This window comes from Ochotona curzoniae, unplaced genomic scaffold, assembly GCF_017591425.1.
Source record: "Ochotona curzoniae isolate NIBS_2020 unplaced genomic scaffold, NIBS_Ocur_1.0 contig_78, whole genome shotgun sequence".
Classification (NCBI taxonomy): Eukaryota; Metazoa; Chordata; class Mammalia; order Lagomorpha; family Ochotonidae; genus Ochotona; species Ochotona curzoniae.
In genome coordinates this window covers 3394233-3411573 of record NW_024466559.1, presented here as the reverse complement: position 1 = coordinate 3411573, position 17341 = coordinate 3394233, and the positions used below count along the sequence as shown (strand labels likewise).

The following is a 17341-nucleotide window of genomic DNA, read 5'->3' as shown; positions in this document are numbered from 1 at the left end:
CCCTGCCTTCCACAGTCATGAATGATTGCAACTTTGCTCATTTTCTGTCTCTTTGGTCCCCACGCACCCAGCACAGTGTGTGGTGTTTCCTTTTGAATAGATGAGTGGATCGCAGGGCAAGAGCTCCTTGTTTGCTCCAGTGGGATTTACTGCCTTCTGGGCCCCTACCAGGCAAAGGGCTCATGCCTGTGACCAGGTTTTTCACTTTATCAGATGGCCCAAGAGGTCACACGCTGGGGTGATGACCATGCACCTTCTAGGTGATTCCACAGAAACTGCTGTTACCAAATTGGTACGAACCAGTTGAGTTCAGACTTGTCTTGTGGCCTTCCTTTGGAAAGATCAGCTAGTGTTTTGTTGTTGTTTTTGCATTTTAGAATTGTAGACTGAAGATAATGAAAAGTCATGCTGCGTGTGTTAATATTGTGTATCCTTTATGAATGTCACTCTCTGAGCTAGCAGGTTAAACCTATGGGACTGCATGCTACTTTAAATGTCATCAACACAGGTTTAAATTCACCACTGTGGTGGATGCCTTCTTAGGCAAGGATGGCAAGCCTCTCTGTTTATGTTTGCAGAAACTATTGCTCATGTCTGGTATGGGACACGCTGGGCTGTGCACTCACCATCCAGGCGCACAGATAGAGGCCTCCCACCCCCGGTACAGTTAATAATTGTCTGCAGTGCAGGAGGAAATAAAGTGAAAGGCACAAAAGGGGCGTGTGTGAGGCAGCAGCTATACAGGCTGCTGTGGCCTGTCCAGCTCCAACTGGTGATATCCTAGTCGTTTGGGCATCTGCTTTGACTCTCACAGGTCACTCCTGTTTTGCCCAGCGACTTCCACCAGGAGCCCCCAAGTAGGAGTCATTTAATAATGCAAATTTGGGTATTGGTATCCATGCAGTATGTGGGACTGGTGAAATCCTGCTTGATAAAAATCCCTCTGAACTCCTGTTTTTGTTTTTGTTTTTTTATGGATTCCAGAGAGAGAGAGAGAGAGAGAGACAGAAAGAGAGAGAGAGAGAGAGAAATAGAGAGAGATCTTCCATCTGCTGGTTCACTTCCAAAATGGCCGCAGCAGCCAGAGCTATGCCAGTCTGAATCCGGAAGGATGGTGCTTCCTTTAGGGTCTCCCACATGGGTGCAGGAACTCAAGCACTTGGCCCATCCTCTGCTGCTTCCCCTGGCCACTAGCACGGAGCTGAATGGGAAGTGGAGCGTACAGGACATGAACTAGCACCCATATGGAATACCTGTATCACGGGCAGTGTGGCTTGCTGTGCCACAATGCTGGCCTGGCACTGTGTGGTTATGAAATTAAATGTGAGAAAGAAAAAACTGTTGCATATTAAACCATTCAAGTTGATCAAGTATGTTATAAACAAGTAAAAGTAGCATGTTATGAGAAGAAAGGGAAGAAATCTTTACGAAGAACCATTATTTAAGGCTTGCAATTTGGGAGTGTTACTTTGTGTTTTTCGGGAATACTTCTAATGCTACAGAGAAGGTTCCCCACGTAGTTAAACCGTTTCACAAAAGTGTGTGGTGTTTCAAGCCACATGGGATATAACACTCAGTCCCACCCACCCTCCCCACAGCAACATGGGGTACAACTCTCAGCCCCGCCCTTCTGCCCCACAGCAACATGGGGATACAATGCCCCGTCCCACCCTCCTGTCCCACAGCAACATGGGATACAATGCTCAGTCCCACCCTCCTGTCCCACAGCAACATGGGATACAATGCTCAGGCCCACCCTTCCGCCCCACAGCATCATGGGATATAATGCTAAACCCCACCCTTCCGCCCCACAGCAACATGGGATGCAATGCTAAACCCCGCCCTTCCGCCCCACAGCAACATGGGATACAATGCCCCGTCCCACCCTCCTGTCCCACAGCAACATGGGATACAATGCTTAGTCCCACCCTCCCGCCCCACAGCAACATGGGATACAACACTCAGCCCAGCCCTCCCACCCTACAGCAACATGGCATGCCACATCAGCCCCGCCCTTCTGCCCTATGTCCCTTCTGCAGAACCAGGCCTGGTTATCCCCAGAAAAACACTGCTCCAGTTCACTTCCTTTGGTTTTACCTGCAGGACACACTGGCATGTTAAGGTCAACATTTTAGGAGAATGAATATGTAACAGTCATGTAGGACTCGTTCACTTCATAGTGTGTTCATTACCTGTGATATATTGTTACTTTATGTGTTGCAATAGCCACAGCGTGTATTCCGCAGTTAATAGACATCTTGCTTCTGAAGCCATGGGCGTACATGCCTCCACCACACACCTGTCTGTGGGTGGGTGTTCTGCATTGTAGGACTTTGACCTCACAGACGTGCCAAATCCATTTGCAGAAAAGATCAGTTCTATGCTAGCCCTGGAATGAGGATGTCTGCTGGGCGGCATTTATGCAGGCAGCTGCTCTGACAAGGAGTTTTAGCCTTTGCTAAACTGACAAGACCCTAGAGTTGCATGTCCATTTCCATGGGCCCTCATTGGGGTGAACAGCTATAGAAAAGCCATTCTTTTGCACTGTCTTTGGGAGTGGTCAGGCACCAGGGGCCATGGTATATCAGGTTAAGCATCCATCTGAGTGGAGAAATTGACAGGATAGAGTTGGGTATATAATAAAATGCATGGAGAAAATACAGTCAAAGGAGAAGTTTGTTTTGGCACCAGAACATGAAATCTGGCCATAACTTTTTTCATCACAGAACATTTATAGTGAAGCTGTTGACGACCCTTCTCACAGCAACTGATGCATTCATGAGAGCTTTTCCCGTCATTTCCTCCTCACCACCCCAATAAATGTTTCTTTTTTCGTGGAGATAATTGCTCTGTATAATGTTTGCCTATGGAGCTGAAATATTTATAAAGTAAGATCGAACACTTTCCCAGACAGGCGTGCTTAGCAGGTGCAGTTTATTAAATGCTGACAGGGTGCACTGTGCCCAGGCTGCCTGCTTACTAGAGGAGCGCCCTTACCCTGCACTCCAGCTGTGGTTGCCTCCTGAGACATCATGCGGAGAATGAAGGCACTGCCAGGTTGCGTCGCTTGCTAGCCAATGTTTTAGGAAAGTCAAGATGGGAACTTCCCTTTGCAGTTGGTAGGCTTTGTTGGTGTTCTGTACATTTATTGGTTGATGTCTGTCACCTGTTGGCTCACACGACCTTGAAGCAGGTGATAGTCATATGGTCTTTTAGGGCATAAAATGGAGGGATAGTGAGTTAAGCTGCCGCCCGACATCCCATAGGATTCCCATCCATTTCTTTGATGGTACACCTAGGAAAGCAGCAGCAGATAGTCCAGGTGTGTGAGCCCCTTACCCACGTGGGAGACCTGGATGAAAAGCTTGACTTTATCCTGGTCCAGAACAGGCCTTTGCATTTGGGGAGTGAAACAGTAGATGGAAGATATTCTCTCTAGCTCTCTCTTTCTCTCTCAACTCTTTGAAGTAAATGATCTCTAAAGAAATGAGCAAAGTGGAGCAGCTATTTGAGTGCCTGTGAGCAAGCATCAGAAAGTGTGTTGACCCTCTGAATTGTTGGTTTTGTGTAACCCTTGGTCTTCCAAGCACTTTTGTCTTTTTTCCCATCGTTCCTACAGGTGGCTTTTCCTTCTCCTTCTGGTGGTGCAGGTCGTGGTAGTGCTGGCATCACACGTATTGACAAATGCAACTGCGAGGGCATTTCCTTGTGACTGGGCTCTGATCAGCAGGCCTGTTACAGACACAGCTGGCTGTCCCTTCCTGAATGCCACGGGTCAGCCATAGGTACAAGGAGTATGTCACCTTTATTCTTCAACCTGTGTGGTCTGAGTTCTGTTTGCTGCTGTGAGCATCTCTGGCTGCGTGGGTCTGCCCATCTTGCTGGCTGCCCATCCCCTCCTTTCCGGTACAGCTGCCCAGGCAAGGGTGGCCAGATTGAGACTTCTGCCTGAACATGTTCCCAAGGCCCTCTTCTTCCTGCAGCTGCTCTCTTGAAACTCCTGGAGTTTTGAGGGAGTTAGGTGAGGAGCCAAAGTGCCGCTTCCAGCAGCCAGCTGCGTGGTATAGTGGGTTAAAACGATCTCTGCATCCCAGTTCTTCAGGTCTTAATTGCTCCTCTTTTGATCCAGCTCCCTGCTAATGCATCTGGGAAAGCAGCAACAGGAGGCGAGAGTGGCTAGGCTACTGCCACCCAAGAAGGAGACTTGAATGCAATTCTAGGCCCCAGGCGTCAGCCTATCGCGGCCCTGGCCATTGTGGTCATCTGGGCAGTGGACCAGCAGAGGGTGGATACAGTGCGCGCCAGAACATCCAAATTCTGCTTTTCAGATAATCATCTTTGGAACGGACCTGTAAAGGTCTTTTGTCCTGTCCTAGGGTAGGGCAGACTCATTGTTGTATGTATATTTTTGGGCTGGGGTCTTCAAGGGCTCTACCCTGTCCTGTATAGGCTCAGGGTACAGGGACTCTTTGCTTCTTCCTCCCACAAAGATTCATTCATTCATTGATTTGTGTGAAAGGCTGAGTTACATTGAGAGCGTGTTCTTCATCTGCTGGACTCATTCCCGGAGTAGCCATACCACGACCAGGGCTGGGTCTGACTGAAGCAGGGTGCTTCTTTCAGGTCTCCCACTTGGACCATCTTCTACTTTTCCACTTGTGTTAGTAGGGAGTAGGATTCAAACTGGAGCAGCTCAGACTCGAACTGATTGCCACATGGGATGACTTAATCCTCTGTGCCACAATGTGCAGCCCTTGATTTCCGTCTCTGGCCAAGGACACATCAGAGACTGAGGTGTCCACATCAGGGACCCATGTTGCCTGGTCCTCTACACAGAGCTGGGCTATGGGAAGGACAGGCTACAGAGGGTGGCCACAGCCCATAACTTACACTTTCACACGATTACTATAAAAATTTCTTGAATCAGTGAATTAGAGTAAGTCCTGGGAAATCGTTATATTAGAGTTAATAACCACATCATTTGCTTTTGATTACACCATTTGGCCCAGTTGCATTCATTCTTTTGGTTTCTTTGGGTTTGTCCCTAGGGATACAATTAAATCGAGAATTTGTAATTTTGAAACAGACTACAAAAACTTGAACTTATTTCGTAAGAAAGGCTCAACAATGCTTACGAGAAAGCCAAAGAAAGCCATGCTTCAGAGGAGACCGGCAACAATTCCGAGTCAAATGAGTACATCAGTAATATGTAGGCCGAGTGGGAGAAACCACAGCAGCTGTTCCTCTCATTCACAAAAGCGAAATGGTTTGAAATATTTATTTAGGTCATTCTCACATATCAGAACAGTTACCCTCTTGAAATCTTTACTCTTCATACGCTCAGATAGAATCGGACAAAGTCAATGGCTTGTTTGCTCTACAAATAACAGGCCAGGGCAAACTTAGAAGGCAGGAACCGTTTTCTCTCTTAGAAAAGAGAGTATTAGCTTTTTTTTTTTTTTTTTTTTTTTGTAAATGATTTTGTAGCAGAGAGCAAACTGCAATGCAATTAAAAATATTAGGTTCTAAAACTATTTTTTTAAGAGACAGAGAGGAAAATCTTCCATCGATGATTCACTCCCCAAGTGGCCGCATTGGCCGATGCTGTGCCCATCTGAAGCCAGGAGCCTGGAGCTTCTTTCTGGGTCTTCCACGTGGGTGCAGGGTCCCAAGACTTTGAGCCGTCCTTGACTGCTTTCTCAGGCCACAAGCAGGGAGCTGGGTGGGAAGTGGAGCTGCTGGGATTAGAACAGGCGCCTATATGGGATCCTGGTGCATTCTGGGCGAGGACTTTAACCGCTAGGCCAAGGTGCCAGGCTCTAAACACTTTTTTAAAAAAGATTTATTTGCTTAATACAGAGAGAAGGAAAGACAGATATTCATCCACTGGTTTACATCCCAAGTGGCTACAATGGCCAGAGCTGAGCTGAAGCCAGGAGCCTACCCTGAATTTCCTACATGGGTGCTGGGTCCTGTGGGCTTGATCCATCTTCCACTGCTTTCGCAGGCCACAAGCAGGGAGCTGGATGGGAAGTGGAGCAGCTGCAATCCAAACTGGCCTCCGTGGTATCAGCAGGGATTCTGGCGCTGTGCCACAGGGCCATCCTGTCCAATTCAAAGCAGTTTTTGTTTCATTTGTTTTGAAGTTTCACTCTGGGATTTCCCTACTTTATCCCCAAATCCCCTTCCCCAGCTGATTTCCCCCATATTGTTGCATATTATCCAATTCTAGAGTGATAAAAACATAGCAAGGAGTATGTGTCTCTGGGCAGTGCTGACATGCTGGCCTGGGTGCACCACCCTTGACTGTCACTGGAGATCCCATGTGGGCATGGAGCTCTTAGCATCTCTCGTGTTGTCCTAGACAACAAATTTGGTGTCTAGCTCTGGTTATGTCACCAGTAACTGAATTGTATCTAAAGATGAAAGTACTGTTTGTTTTTTTTTTTTAATAGATGTGTTGGTTTATTTGAAAGGTAGAGGTAGGAAAGAAGGGGTGTAGAGAGCCACAATTCCTGGACTCAAGTCATCCACATGGATGGTAGGAACCCAGTCCTTTGCACTGTCTTCAATGCCTTCTCAGGTGCGTTAGCAGGAAGCTCGATCTGAAGCGGGGCAGCCGGGACTTGCATTAGCTTTATGGTAAGGAATGCCAGTGTCGGCCACTAAAACCACCACAAGAACACACGTTTCAAACAGCTTACTCTAGCTGCTGTTGTCTGTTCTTCCAAGTTTTTGAAGGAGGGTTGTTTTTTCCATTTGTATTTTCACTCTAGGCCTGATACAGGGGTCCCAAGATGAAACTGTGTTGCACTTTTCCTTACATCGCGTGTTTGGCAGATTGCTGTAAATAATTCATTTTCAACTGTGAAGACACCTCCCTCTCCACCCGATGTTTTCAGTTGTGTTCCATGTATGGTAGGAAATTACTTCTCCCTGGTGATTTGGCAAATTAATCAAGTAGTTGCAACGGTAACACAAAAGCCTTCTGGAATGTTATTCGTGATGCTAATGGGATTCAGGGACATGCTCCCTCTGGAATTGGTTAACACCAAAAGTTAGGCAACAAAAAAGTGGCTCAATTTATTTTGTTGACTGCCAAGTAAATATGCTACAGAGGGCACTGTAACTGAGAGGCAGCGTGTCTTTTAATTAGGCTAGGAAAGTTTAGCCCTGCCCTCTAAAGTGTGAGAAGTCTTTTCCTTCAACTTGAAGGGTTTTTGTTTGTTTGTTTGTTTTGGTTTGGTTTGGTTTGTATCAATAGAAGTTGAACTGATGATAATTTACTGTGAAGGTAATAATCGATGATGATATTATAAGCCTTCTTGTTTTTTTTTTTTTTTCTTTTTTTGAGACTTAACTCATTTTTATTTGAAAAGCGAGTTTACGGAGAGAAGGGTAGAGTCGGAGAAGAAGATCCACTGGTTCCCTAAATGGCTGCAGCAGCCAGAGCCAAGCCGATCTAGAGCCAGGAGCCAGGAGCTTCTTCCAAGTCTCCCACACAGGCGCAGGGTCCCAAGGCTTTGAGTTATTCTCTATTGACTTCTCGGGCCATATTCAGGGAGCTGGGTTGGAAGAGAGGCAGCTAGCATAGGAGCCAGTTCCTTTATGGTGCTTGAAGGTGAGGGTTCATCCTGTTGAGCCATAGCTGCAATCCCACCTTCAAAGTCAAAGGCATGAAAATAATTGGAGTGATCTGATTTTAATTTGTATAAGACTGGTAAAATCCCACATTATGTCTTGATATCGTAGCGTTTTCACTCTAGTCATACTTAAACTGGTCTGTTCCTTAGAAATCAAAGCTTCACCATAGCTCAGTGTGTTACTGCTCCCTCTGTGCCGTCTCTGAGGGAGACAGTGTGGCCTCCATTTTGCTTGTCTTGCTAACATTTCTATTCTTGCCTTCTATGATGAGTGACAGACACGGTAGTGTCCATATCTATTCCAATTACAAGTTCTGCACCTGTTTGCATTGAAATCCACTCAAGTTTTTGGATATGTGTGAGAGGGAGATTTCAAATACAGTAAGAGCTAGTTGACTTTTAATATGAAAATAGTGGTCAGGGGCTGACGCTGTCCCTGTGGTGAAGTCTGCTGGGTCTGTTCATTCTTGCCCTCCTCCTCTCAGGTGTTAGCAGGAAGCTGGAAACAGGAGCTGCCTCTCTCTCTCTCTCTCTCTCTCTCTCTCTCTCTCTCTCTCTCTCTCTCTCGCTCTCTCTCTGTGGCTTCTGATAGCTCAGTTGAAAACCTCTGTATTATCTGACAAATGCTGTTCTTCTTGGTGGTGTTCCAAAAAATACAGGCCTCTGGGGTGAGGAGGCCTTTGTGAGGGGTTGGGAGTGGCTCTTGCCACCACCTTTCCTACTCCTGAGCTGTCGCCTGAGGCAGCAGACATCACGTGCCTCCCAAGGACATCCTTGTCATGCTTTTTGGCCCTCCAGTCAGGTCTGCTGTCTTCCCCAGGGACTCTGGGAATGTGCCCTGCGGAGTCCCCAGGGTTTACAGGTTTTAAGGGCTGGCTTTCCGGTGTTGTGGCTAAAGTTGTCCTGTGGATGCCTGTTCAAGTCCGTGGCTACTGCTCCTCCTACCCAGCTCCCTGCTGATGGGCCTGGGAAAAGCAGTGGCAAATGACCTAAGCAGCTGGGCTGCTGCACCCATGTCGGAGACACGGATAAAGCTTCTGGCGTTGGCCAGGCCCAGTCCTGGCTGTTGCAGTTAGCTGGGGAGTGAACCAGGGGCTGGAAGTGCTCCCTCACTTGTTCTCTCTCTCTCCCTTGTTTTCTGTATATAATTCTGATTTGAAATAAATTGCTAAAAAAAAAAAAAGCATGCATCTAGAGCTTTTTAAATGCACTAAAATGTTCAATATTTTTTTCATTTGAAAGACAGAGCAGAACTTGAGAGGCCTTCCCAATGTCTGCAGGAGCCAGGGCTGGGCCAGCCTGAATCCTGTAGCTAACAATTCACCATGCTTCTCCCCTGTGAAGGCCCTCATGGGTTGGGTCAGTGGGGCAAGGGTTCTTAAATTACAGAAAATATGGCTTTCTGTAAAAAAATATGGACGGCACTCTGTACTGCTTGCCTTGTGGGAGCCATGGTGGGGGGGTGGGCAGGCAGGCGTGAGGTTTCAGCAAATGTTGTTCTTCCTCTCCATTCCTCCTCCACTTCCTCCCCTCTCCGCTGCTATCTTCATGGTGTCTTGGGGGAACTGTAGCTCCAAGAAGCACCATGTGGGTGAACAGGCAAATTTTAGTGTTGCCAGTGGTGCTAAACCTTCGTTTGCTCTGGCTCAGAACTGTCTCATGCCTTCTTCAGCTCCCACGTAGCCAAGGCAGGCTCATTTGTGATCTCTTCTGGAGGGAGCAGATTAGAGAATGTTTGACCTCTGTCTCTTCAATTTGATTTTATTTGAGTTGGAGGGGAGAGAGGAAGAGAGAGATACAGAGCTCTTCCAAGCACTGCAGCATCGCCCAAATGTCTGCATCCACAGCTCTGGCTCCCAACTCAGAAGCCATTCATGTGTGTCTCCTATGAGTGACAGGGGTCTGAGTCACCTGCTCCCTCCTAAAGGATCTGGAATCTCAAGTCTGGAGCTCCAGCCAGGATTCGAACCCAGCCCTCTGCAGTGGGAACGCAGGTCTCCCAGGCAGCTTCCCAGCCACTGCCCTGACACCCTCACCGTCGCACGCTTGCTCTGATGATTTCCTCAAACAGAAATCTGTGCTGATGTCTTCCCTCCCGCCCCCTGACTGTGCCACTGGGTTGTTTATCTTGTTCTTCACTTACTTGCTCATTCCAGAGACATTGCGCGATGTAAATGCTTTTCAGACAGCAGAGCACAATAAATATCAGGTGTTCGGCAAGGGTTCCTAAATTACAGAAAATACGTTTTTTATTTAGCTGAGTAGGTAATGTGTTTTGTGTTAAATTGTTTTGAAAGTCACAAAGCATGAACAGATGAATACATCCCCTTAAACTGTCCTGTATTTGTTTATGATTGCCCTAAAGTGTTTATCCACGCGTGGTTGATGGGCCGTGTTTCTGCTGATTTATTGCTGTTTCTAATTACGTGTATCTGTCCCCATTTCTGTTATACATCAGTTGCAGGTCCTGCTCCTGGCTAGGTCGTCACTTGCATCCCTAGCAGGAATGAGTTTGAGCCTCTTTTTCTTTACCAATAGGAGTGAGTGAGTCAAAGAGAGGAAGACAGAGAAAGAGATCTGCTTGCTGTCCATCGGTCGTGGTACACGCCATAACCCCAGAGCTCCTTCTTGGTCTTCTCGTGTGAGGGGTAGGGCCCCTACACACGTGCACTATCGTCTCTGCCTCCCTGGCTACTTTAGCAGTGAGCTGAGTTAGACATGGGGTAGGTCTGATTTGAACCGGGGGTCCTCTGGTGTTAGAAATAACAGCTTCATCCGCCATGCTAGAACATGCTCCCCTTCCTTGGCCCCCAGGGATGGCTCCTGTTCTACAGAAGATGCTCACCCTCTCAAGGAAGCCGGATTGGGGGTGTGTCTCTCTGGGATTGGTTGCGCGTGCTGTGTTCCGGTGCCGTCTTCTACTGTCAGTTGGAGGGGTGGGAAAGAAGTGCACTGTGTTGAGTCATCTGCACATTCTCTTAGGTGTGTCTGATTTAAATGCGTGCTGTAACCTGACAACTTCTGTCTGTGGTTAAATGGAAAATGAAATGTAGCATACAATCTTTGTTGAATGTGCCTATTTTCAGTCACAACTTCAGCGAAGGACCAGTGCCCTAAATAAAACTATGCAGAAGATGGTGTGGTGGAGTGACAGGCTAATCCTCCAGCTGCCAGTGCTGGCATCCCCTATGGGCAACGCCTCAAGTCCTGGCTGTTGTACTTCCCGATCCAGCTCCCCGCTTATGGCCTGGAAAGGCAGTAAAGGATAGTCCAAAGTCTTGGGCCTCTTCCCCCTTATGGGCCAGCTTCTAACTTTTAAAAGGTGTTGTGTGGAGCCCGGCGCAGGAGTGTAGCGGTTAAGGTCCTTACCTTGAACGCACCGGGATCCCATATGGATGCCGGTTCTAACCCTGGCAGCTCCACTTCCCATCCAGCTCCCTGCTTGTGGCCTGGGAAAACAGTCGAGGATGACCCAGAGCATTGGGACCCCGCACCCTTGTGGGAGACCAGAAAGAAGTTCCTGGCTCCTGGCTTCGGATAGGTGCAGCACCGGTCGTTGCAGCCACTTGGGGAGTGAATCATTGGATGGAAGATCTTCCTCTCTGTCTCTCCTCCTCTTTGTACATCTGCCTATCCAATAAAAATAAATAAATCTTAAAAAAAAAAAGTGTGTGGTGCAGCTCCCAAGAGATGGGACTGAGATGCGCAGGGTCGCCTCTATGGCGATCTTCCCGGGACCCAGCTCCTCCTCGACGGATGCACCTGCGAGAGCTCGGTTCTCTTGGTAAATTCTTTGGGAGGAAACATCCGGGCACTGTTTGTGGCTGCTCTGCCTTGGCAAAACCCTCTGCTGTAATTTAACATCTTGTTTGACGCTCTGTCTTGAAGTGAGACTCTTACCCATCATTTTGTTGATCGATGTTTGTGTGTATGCCACATCAGTTTCTGCTGAGTCCCACAAAAACATGATTAGAAATATACAAGTTGTCTCCAGTATCGGACTCCCCTTGCCGTTGGTGGGTGGCTTAATGAGTTCATAGTAGCATCACTTGTCAAATTGATGTGGGAGGAAAGAGAAACAGACCATGTTACATGTAGGGGTTTCGCAAAGCTCGCGAGAGACATGGAGCTCGTCAGTGAAGTTTTCCAAGGACTTTTTGAAGCCCTCAGGGGATGCCTGCATAAATGATGCAGAGACACATAGAAGGGATGAATTCTTCCTCTTTTACCCAGTGGCCTTTGGGAACCTGCTGCCCAGGAGATTCCTGGGGATGCTGCTTTTGCTTTAATGAGCAGAAACTTTACATATTTTTATCTTTACCCAAGTGCTTTTGAAAGATCAGCTTTACTTTTAGTGGCTTTTTTTTTTTTTTTGTAAATTTTGTTTTTCATGATACAGTTCCATAGGCTCAAGGATTTCCTCTTCCACTCCATGTGCCCCCCACTCCCAACTATTTTCCGCAGTAGTATTACAGTAGTCGAGTCCTTCAGCAAGGGAGGCCATCGTACCCAGAAGGGAAGATACGTTGTGGGATGCCTCCTGAACAAAAGATGGACTCCCAATGAAACTGTTACATATGCCTGGATGATAGAATGCTCCATTTTCTACCATTGTTTATACCCATGTCATGATCTACTTACATAGAATAATGAACTTATGAATGTTGTTAGTGATGTCTTTCATGAAAAACCCGTGTCCTTCATGTTCAATAAAGACAGTTGCTTGGGTGGCATCTTATTTAGCCCTCTGAACCCATGCATGTTGATTCATCTTGTCTCTTTGGAAGTTCCCCCTACCCACTCCCAGTGCCTGTATCCCTGAGGGGGCAAGGGGAGGGAGAATGGACAGGATGGGGGACACTGTCTTTACAACACTGTTCCTTTAATTATCAAAGGAAGAATACCAGGGTGTGAGTGATGCTGATATTGATTGCCTTTTATTGTCTCTTTATGCTTGGAGCACAGGAGTCAACAGAAGGTTCCCCTGTGACTGAGGCCTGAAGGCCCAGGAGGAGCCCTGCAGGCAGGCAGCCAGATGGTTTGGGGAATGTGGTGCGAAATGTCACAGATGAAGACTTTGAGACTAGGGTCAGACCCACCAGTGCATGCTCCTGGGGATACACCACGTTGGCAGGGACTGGAAGGGGTCTGACAGTTGCAAGGTTCTGGTGGTGGTGTTGGTTTGCCACAGTCTCAGCTGTCTGGTTCAGCAGATACTTTGAAACATGCGTGTGTTGATCATGCCACTGTTGTAAATAGATGCTTAGGTGAAGAAGCGCTGGCCAGTGAATTGCCCTGAGTGGAGGTTTTGTGAAAGTGTCTTAGTCTTCCGGCTAAGAGAGTCTGCTGCACACGGACACATCCTCCTCATGCATGGCCATCCTCCCGCACGGAGAGGTCCAGACCCCGTAGGGCGGGCGCTGGTGGTCCCTGGCTTCATGTCCTACTGCCAAAGCACCTGTGAGCCTAACATGGAGCCCACTGCCCTTTGTGTCGTTCTGCCCGCAGGAGGAGGACGGGACGGAAGAGGACAGCAGCCGAGTTGAGCCCCTGGGACATGCAGACACGGGCTCGGAGAACGTTCCCAGCTTTTCCCTGGAGTGAGTTGTTGCTGGTTTCCCCCCCGCTGTGTGGTATACATGTAACATCGCTAATTGCCGCAAGTTTCCATAAGACATATGGCATGTGGAATGTTTATGTGCTGAGTCACAGACACGCCTGGCTGTGAGTTGCTTTCCCAAAGACCGTCTTCTCGTTGACTGAGTGAGTCCTGCAGCGCAAGCAGCAGAGCATGCATGTCCGCGTGCCCCCTTCTGGAGTTTCGTGCCTAACAAATACTATTGAATTACAGAAATCAAATAGTATTTGGATGAAAATGTGTGCCACGTTAACTGCACCATCAATGCTGTAACTGTTCAGATTGCTTTGTCTGTTAGTATCTTGGTCATTTGTTTGTTTTTTCCACTGTGCTAAATTGAAAAATATTGGGAATGACCATTACGTGAAACATTAATTGGTTCTGTGCAAGCAAGCAAGCACTATTGTAGCGCATACTGAATCTCAGACTATTTAGTCAATGAGCAAAGGCTATGAATTAGGGACCTGGACCATTATTTTAAATATGAAAAAAATTTTCAGTTACCTTGAATATTGGCCTGTGTAAGTGGACGGCTTTCTCAGAATTTTTTCCCCATGACAGCTTCGAGTAGGGCGAGCAACCAACTTGGGTTTTTTGTTTGTTTGTTTTTGGGTTTTTTTTTTTTTTGTCTTTGTGACAAAGTGCATACTTGCTCAGTGAATTCCACTGTCTTTGGCTCTTCCAAGGCAGGGCATGAGAATGTATCTGTATTCTGGGACCACATGTGCAGATGCAGAATGCCCCGCTTTCGGAGCTTTGAGGATGTAGGAATGCTTGTTGTGACCCAGATCTTTGTGGGAGAAATCACATGAAATAAAGTCTCCTTATTAGCATTCTGTCCTGATTAATACATCAGTGATTAAGTAGTTGCTCAATTGAGAGTAACAGTACCTGTGAGAGGATTTTCCCTGAGTCTGTGAATCATGAAAAAAGTCATGAGTTAATACAAAAGTATTCCTTCTAGTAAAAGTACTGAGTACATATTTTAGCATGGCAAAGTGTCTGTTTCATTTTTGTTAGTGTGTGTGCACATATTTTAAATTTTGTTTTCATTTGTTTGATATGCTTCATTTTATATTTAGCCTTTGTATTGTATAAGCCAAGCACTCATAGAGTAATTTCAGATTTTAATGTAAGAAATACAGCTAAAAATGGGCCTTTTCCATGATATAAATCTGTTTTGTGGTGTTTGCCCAGACTGCCCATAATCATGGTAATATCACTTTTCTTGTTGCTTACCTAAATTATTTGCATGACGTACTGTTTTCGAATCTTGATCCTTAAATTCTGATGCATCTCTATGTGTAAAAACCTGGTAAGAAAGCAGAATCTCATTCAGATAACTTAGAAATGTTACAGGCTCTGAGTTAGGTTAACTTCCACCAGTTCAAGCTCTTAAATAGGAAATGCTCTTGCAAAGAGCCTGGCAAATATGTGCCATGTCTTGTCCCTCTAATAAGTGGTGGACTTACATAACTCAAATACAGTCCTGTTGCTTCATGTGATACACATGGTGGTTCCCCTTTGGAATATCAATTTCCAACACTATAGGGAAAATTATTTTGCATTCTCTGGGCTGCCTCCCAGCTCTGGCCAAAGCATAGTGTAACCTGCACCTGCTGGACTCCTGGCTTTGTTCATCGTAATGATAGTTGGCAGAGTCCCTGATTTGAGCCAGAGGTGAGCAAGGTTACCCAGCACAATCACCTGAGCACAGCTTTGTTCTGTGTCCTTGTAACATCATTATTCCCACTGCTCACTGCTCCCCATGCCCTTCTCCCGGACACCAGGTCTGCAGTGTTGGGTGCTGTTGCATCTCCTTGCCTGTGTGTGTGCCTGGGCACCCATTGTGCAGCTTTGTGTGTTGTCTTTCCTAGGAGTATGTGTGTGTGTGTGCGTGCTGGTGGTTTTCTGTTTGTTGACAGTCCATGTTCATGCTCCCTCATTCATCGTTGTCTCACAGTGACGTGGTAAAGCTGGTACAAGTCTCCAACGACGGAGGGCCCCTGGGGATCCATGTAGTGCCTTTCAGTGCTCGAGGCGGCAGGTAACGTATCCTGGAGGGTTCTCACTGAATTGCATTACGCAGTGCTATATCTTCCTTTGTGTGTATGGGTTCAGGGGTTTGTGGTCTTGCTCAGGGAAGTACAGTGTCCAGTCGTTGTCCATCCGTCCATGTCCTCATTGCATAACATACCTCGCCTGGTGGAGAGAGTTCCGGCAGAAATCTTGCATCTCCACAATCCTTGTGAGGTCATCGTTGCTGGAATCTAAGCCAACTTTGCACCTTGCCAGAAAGTCAGATGTCCAGTTGGCTTGGCCCAGCTAGAACTTGATGGAATCTCTGGTGGAGTGAGGGTGGAAATGAAATTGATGAAAAACTCTGGATGGCTTAAATGATGTTTCTTTTACAATGTGTAATTGCACTTAAGAATTGAAATCTTTGAAAATTATGGCAGCTGTAGATTTTCCTCCTCCCATGGCCCCTTCTGGGCCCTCAGAGGTCTGGCCTTCATCCTATTTATTGATCATGACCTCATCACTTTGTATTATAATCATCTTGAAGAATGTTGGTCATAAGACGAACCTTCTCCGTTCTGCTTGTTTCTCTGGGTGAGAACAACTGTGTGTTTGGTTGGAATATGTTCAGTTAGATGGGTGTCAAAACTGATGCTGCTGGGCTATGGCACCTGTTGGCCTTGTTCTATTCTCTCCTGGGTGCCAGAACCCATGCTCACTCAGCGATCCCTGGGAAAACAGGGTTAGGAAGATTACTGCTTATTTTGGTCTTCAATCTAAAATCTTTTGCTTGAGGAAAGGAATGGGAGACTCTGGAAAGTAGCTTTAAACCTTGGCAGGAAACACAACACCACAGTACATGTGTGCTCAGATGACTGTCTTGTTCAGACCCTGAGGACTCACAGCATAGATGTAATCAGATCACTGAAGTCAACAACACGGGTGTATCCATACCATGAGGATGTGCACAAAGGTGTACTCAGAACATGCAGGCAGCCATGTAGCACGGGTGTGTGCACAGGTACACTCAGAACGTGCAGGCAGGCATGCAGCACGGGTGTGCGCACCAGCTGTCCAGAGCTCCCTGCAGCTCCATGCGAGGTACAGGCCGGTGCTTCTCTTCCATTGCAGGTGTTTGGGGCTGATAGAGCGTGTGTGCTGCCTCCTGTTAGGTCAGGAACTATGGCGGGGTGCTCTCACCTGCATGAGAGAGAATGTGGGTGAAGGGATTCCCAAGGAACTCTGCTCCAGGCTAGTACATGGCAGCCAGGGGTCTTTATCACAAGCTGCATTGTAGTTGCTCTTTTTTTCTCCTCCCTTCTTTTTCCCCAACTATATCTCATTTATTTTCATTTAAATACTTTTATTGCATTTCATTCTTGAATTTTTGTTTTGAAATTTTTTTTTTTTCATTTTGTCTTTGAAAAACAGACAAATGAGACAAATCATCCACACACTCTCCAGTTCCCACTAAATAGGGCTGGGTTAGGTCAAAGCCATTCACACCTCCTGGGTAAATGGGAGAGACTCATGTACTTGAACCAACACCTGCTGACTCCCAGGGTGTGCATGAAGAAGAAGCTCAATCAGAAAAAGGATCTGAGACTTGAACCAAGTTCTCTGATACGGGATGTGGGTGTCCCAGTTGGTGATCTAACTGCTAGGCCAAATATCCACCCCTTTAAAAAGTTTTGTTTTTACATTCTGGAGAATTTTTACAATTTTCTTAAAAAAAAAATATCTCATTAAGGGCCCAGCACAATATCCCAGCAGCTAAAGTTTTCACCTTGTATGTGCCAGGATCCCATACGGGCATTGGTTCTGACCTGGTGGTCCTGCTTCCCATCCAGTTTTCTGTTTGTGGCCTACGAAAGCAGTTGATGATGGCCTTGGGACCCTGCACATGCGTGGGAAACACAGAAGAGGCTCCTGACTCCTGGCTTCAGATTGGCTCAGCTGTAGCCATTGTGGCCACTTGGGGAGTGAATCCGTGGACAGAAGATCTTCCTTTTTGTCTTTCCTCCTCTCTGTATATCTGACT

At 46.8% G+C, this 17341-nt stretch overlaps 1 protein-coding gene across 17 annotated transcripts in view; it reads left to right on the top strand.

Moving 5' to 3' along the window:
- Nucleotides 1–17341, top strand: part of PARD3 (par-3 family cell polarity regulator) — a 465250-nt gene that overhangs the window by 211814 nt on the left and 236095 nt on the right. For all 17 annotated transcript variants that reach the window (XM_040992587.1, XM_040992588.1, XM_040992586.1 and 14 more), the window contains 2 exons: nt 13152–13243; nt 15245–15328. In XM_040992587.1, the coding sequence (XP_040848521.1) occupies nt 13152–13243; nt 15245–15328 (176 nt within the window). The remainder of the gene's footprint in view (nt 1–13151; nt 13244–15244; nt 15329–17341) is intronic.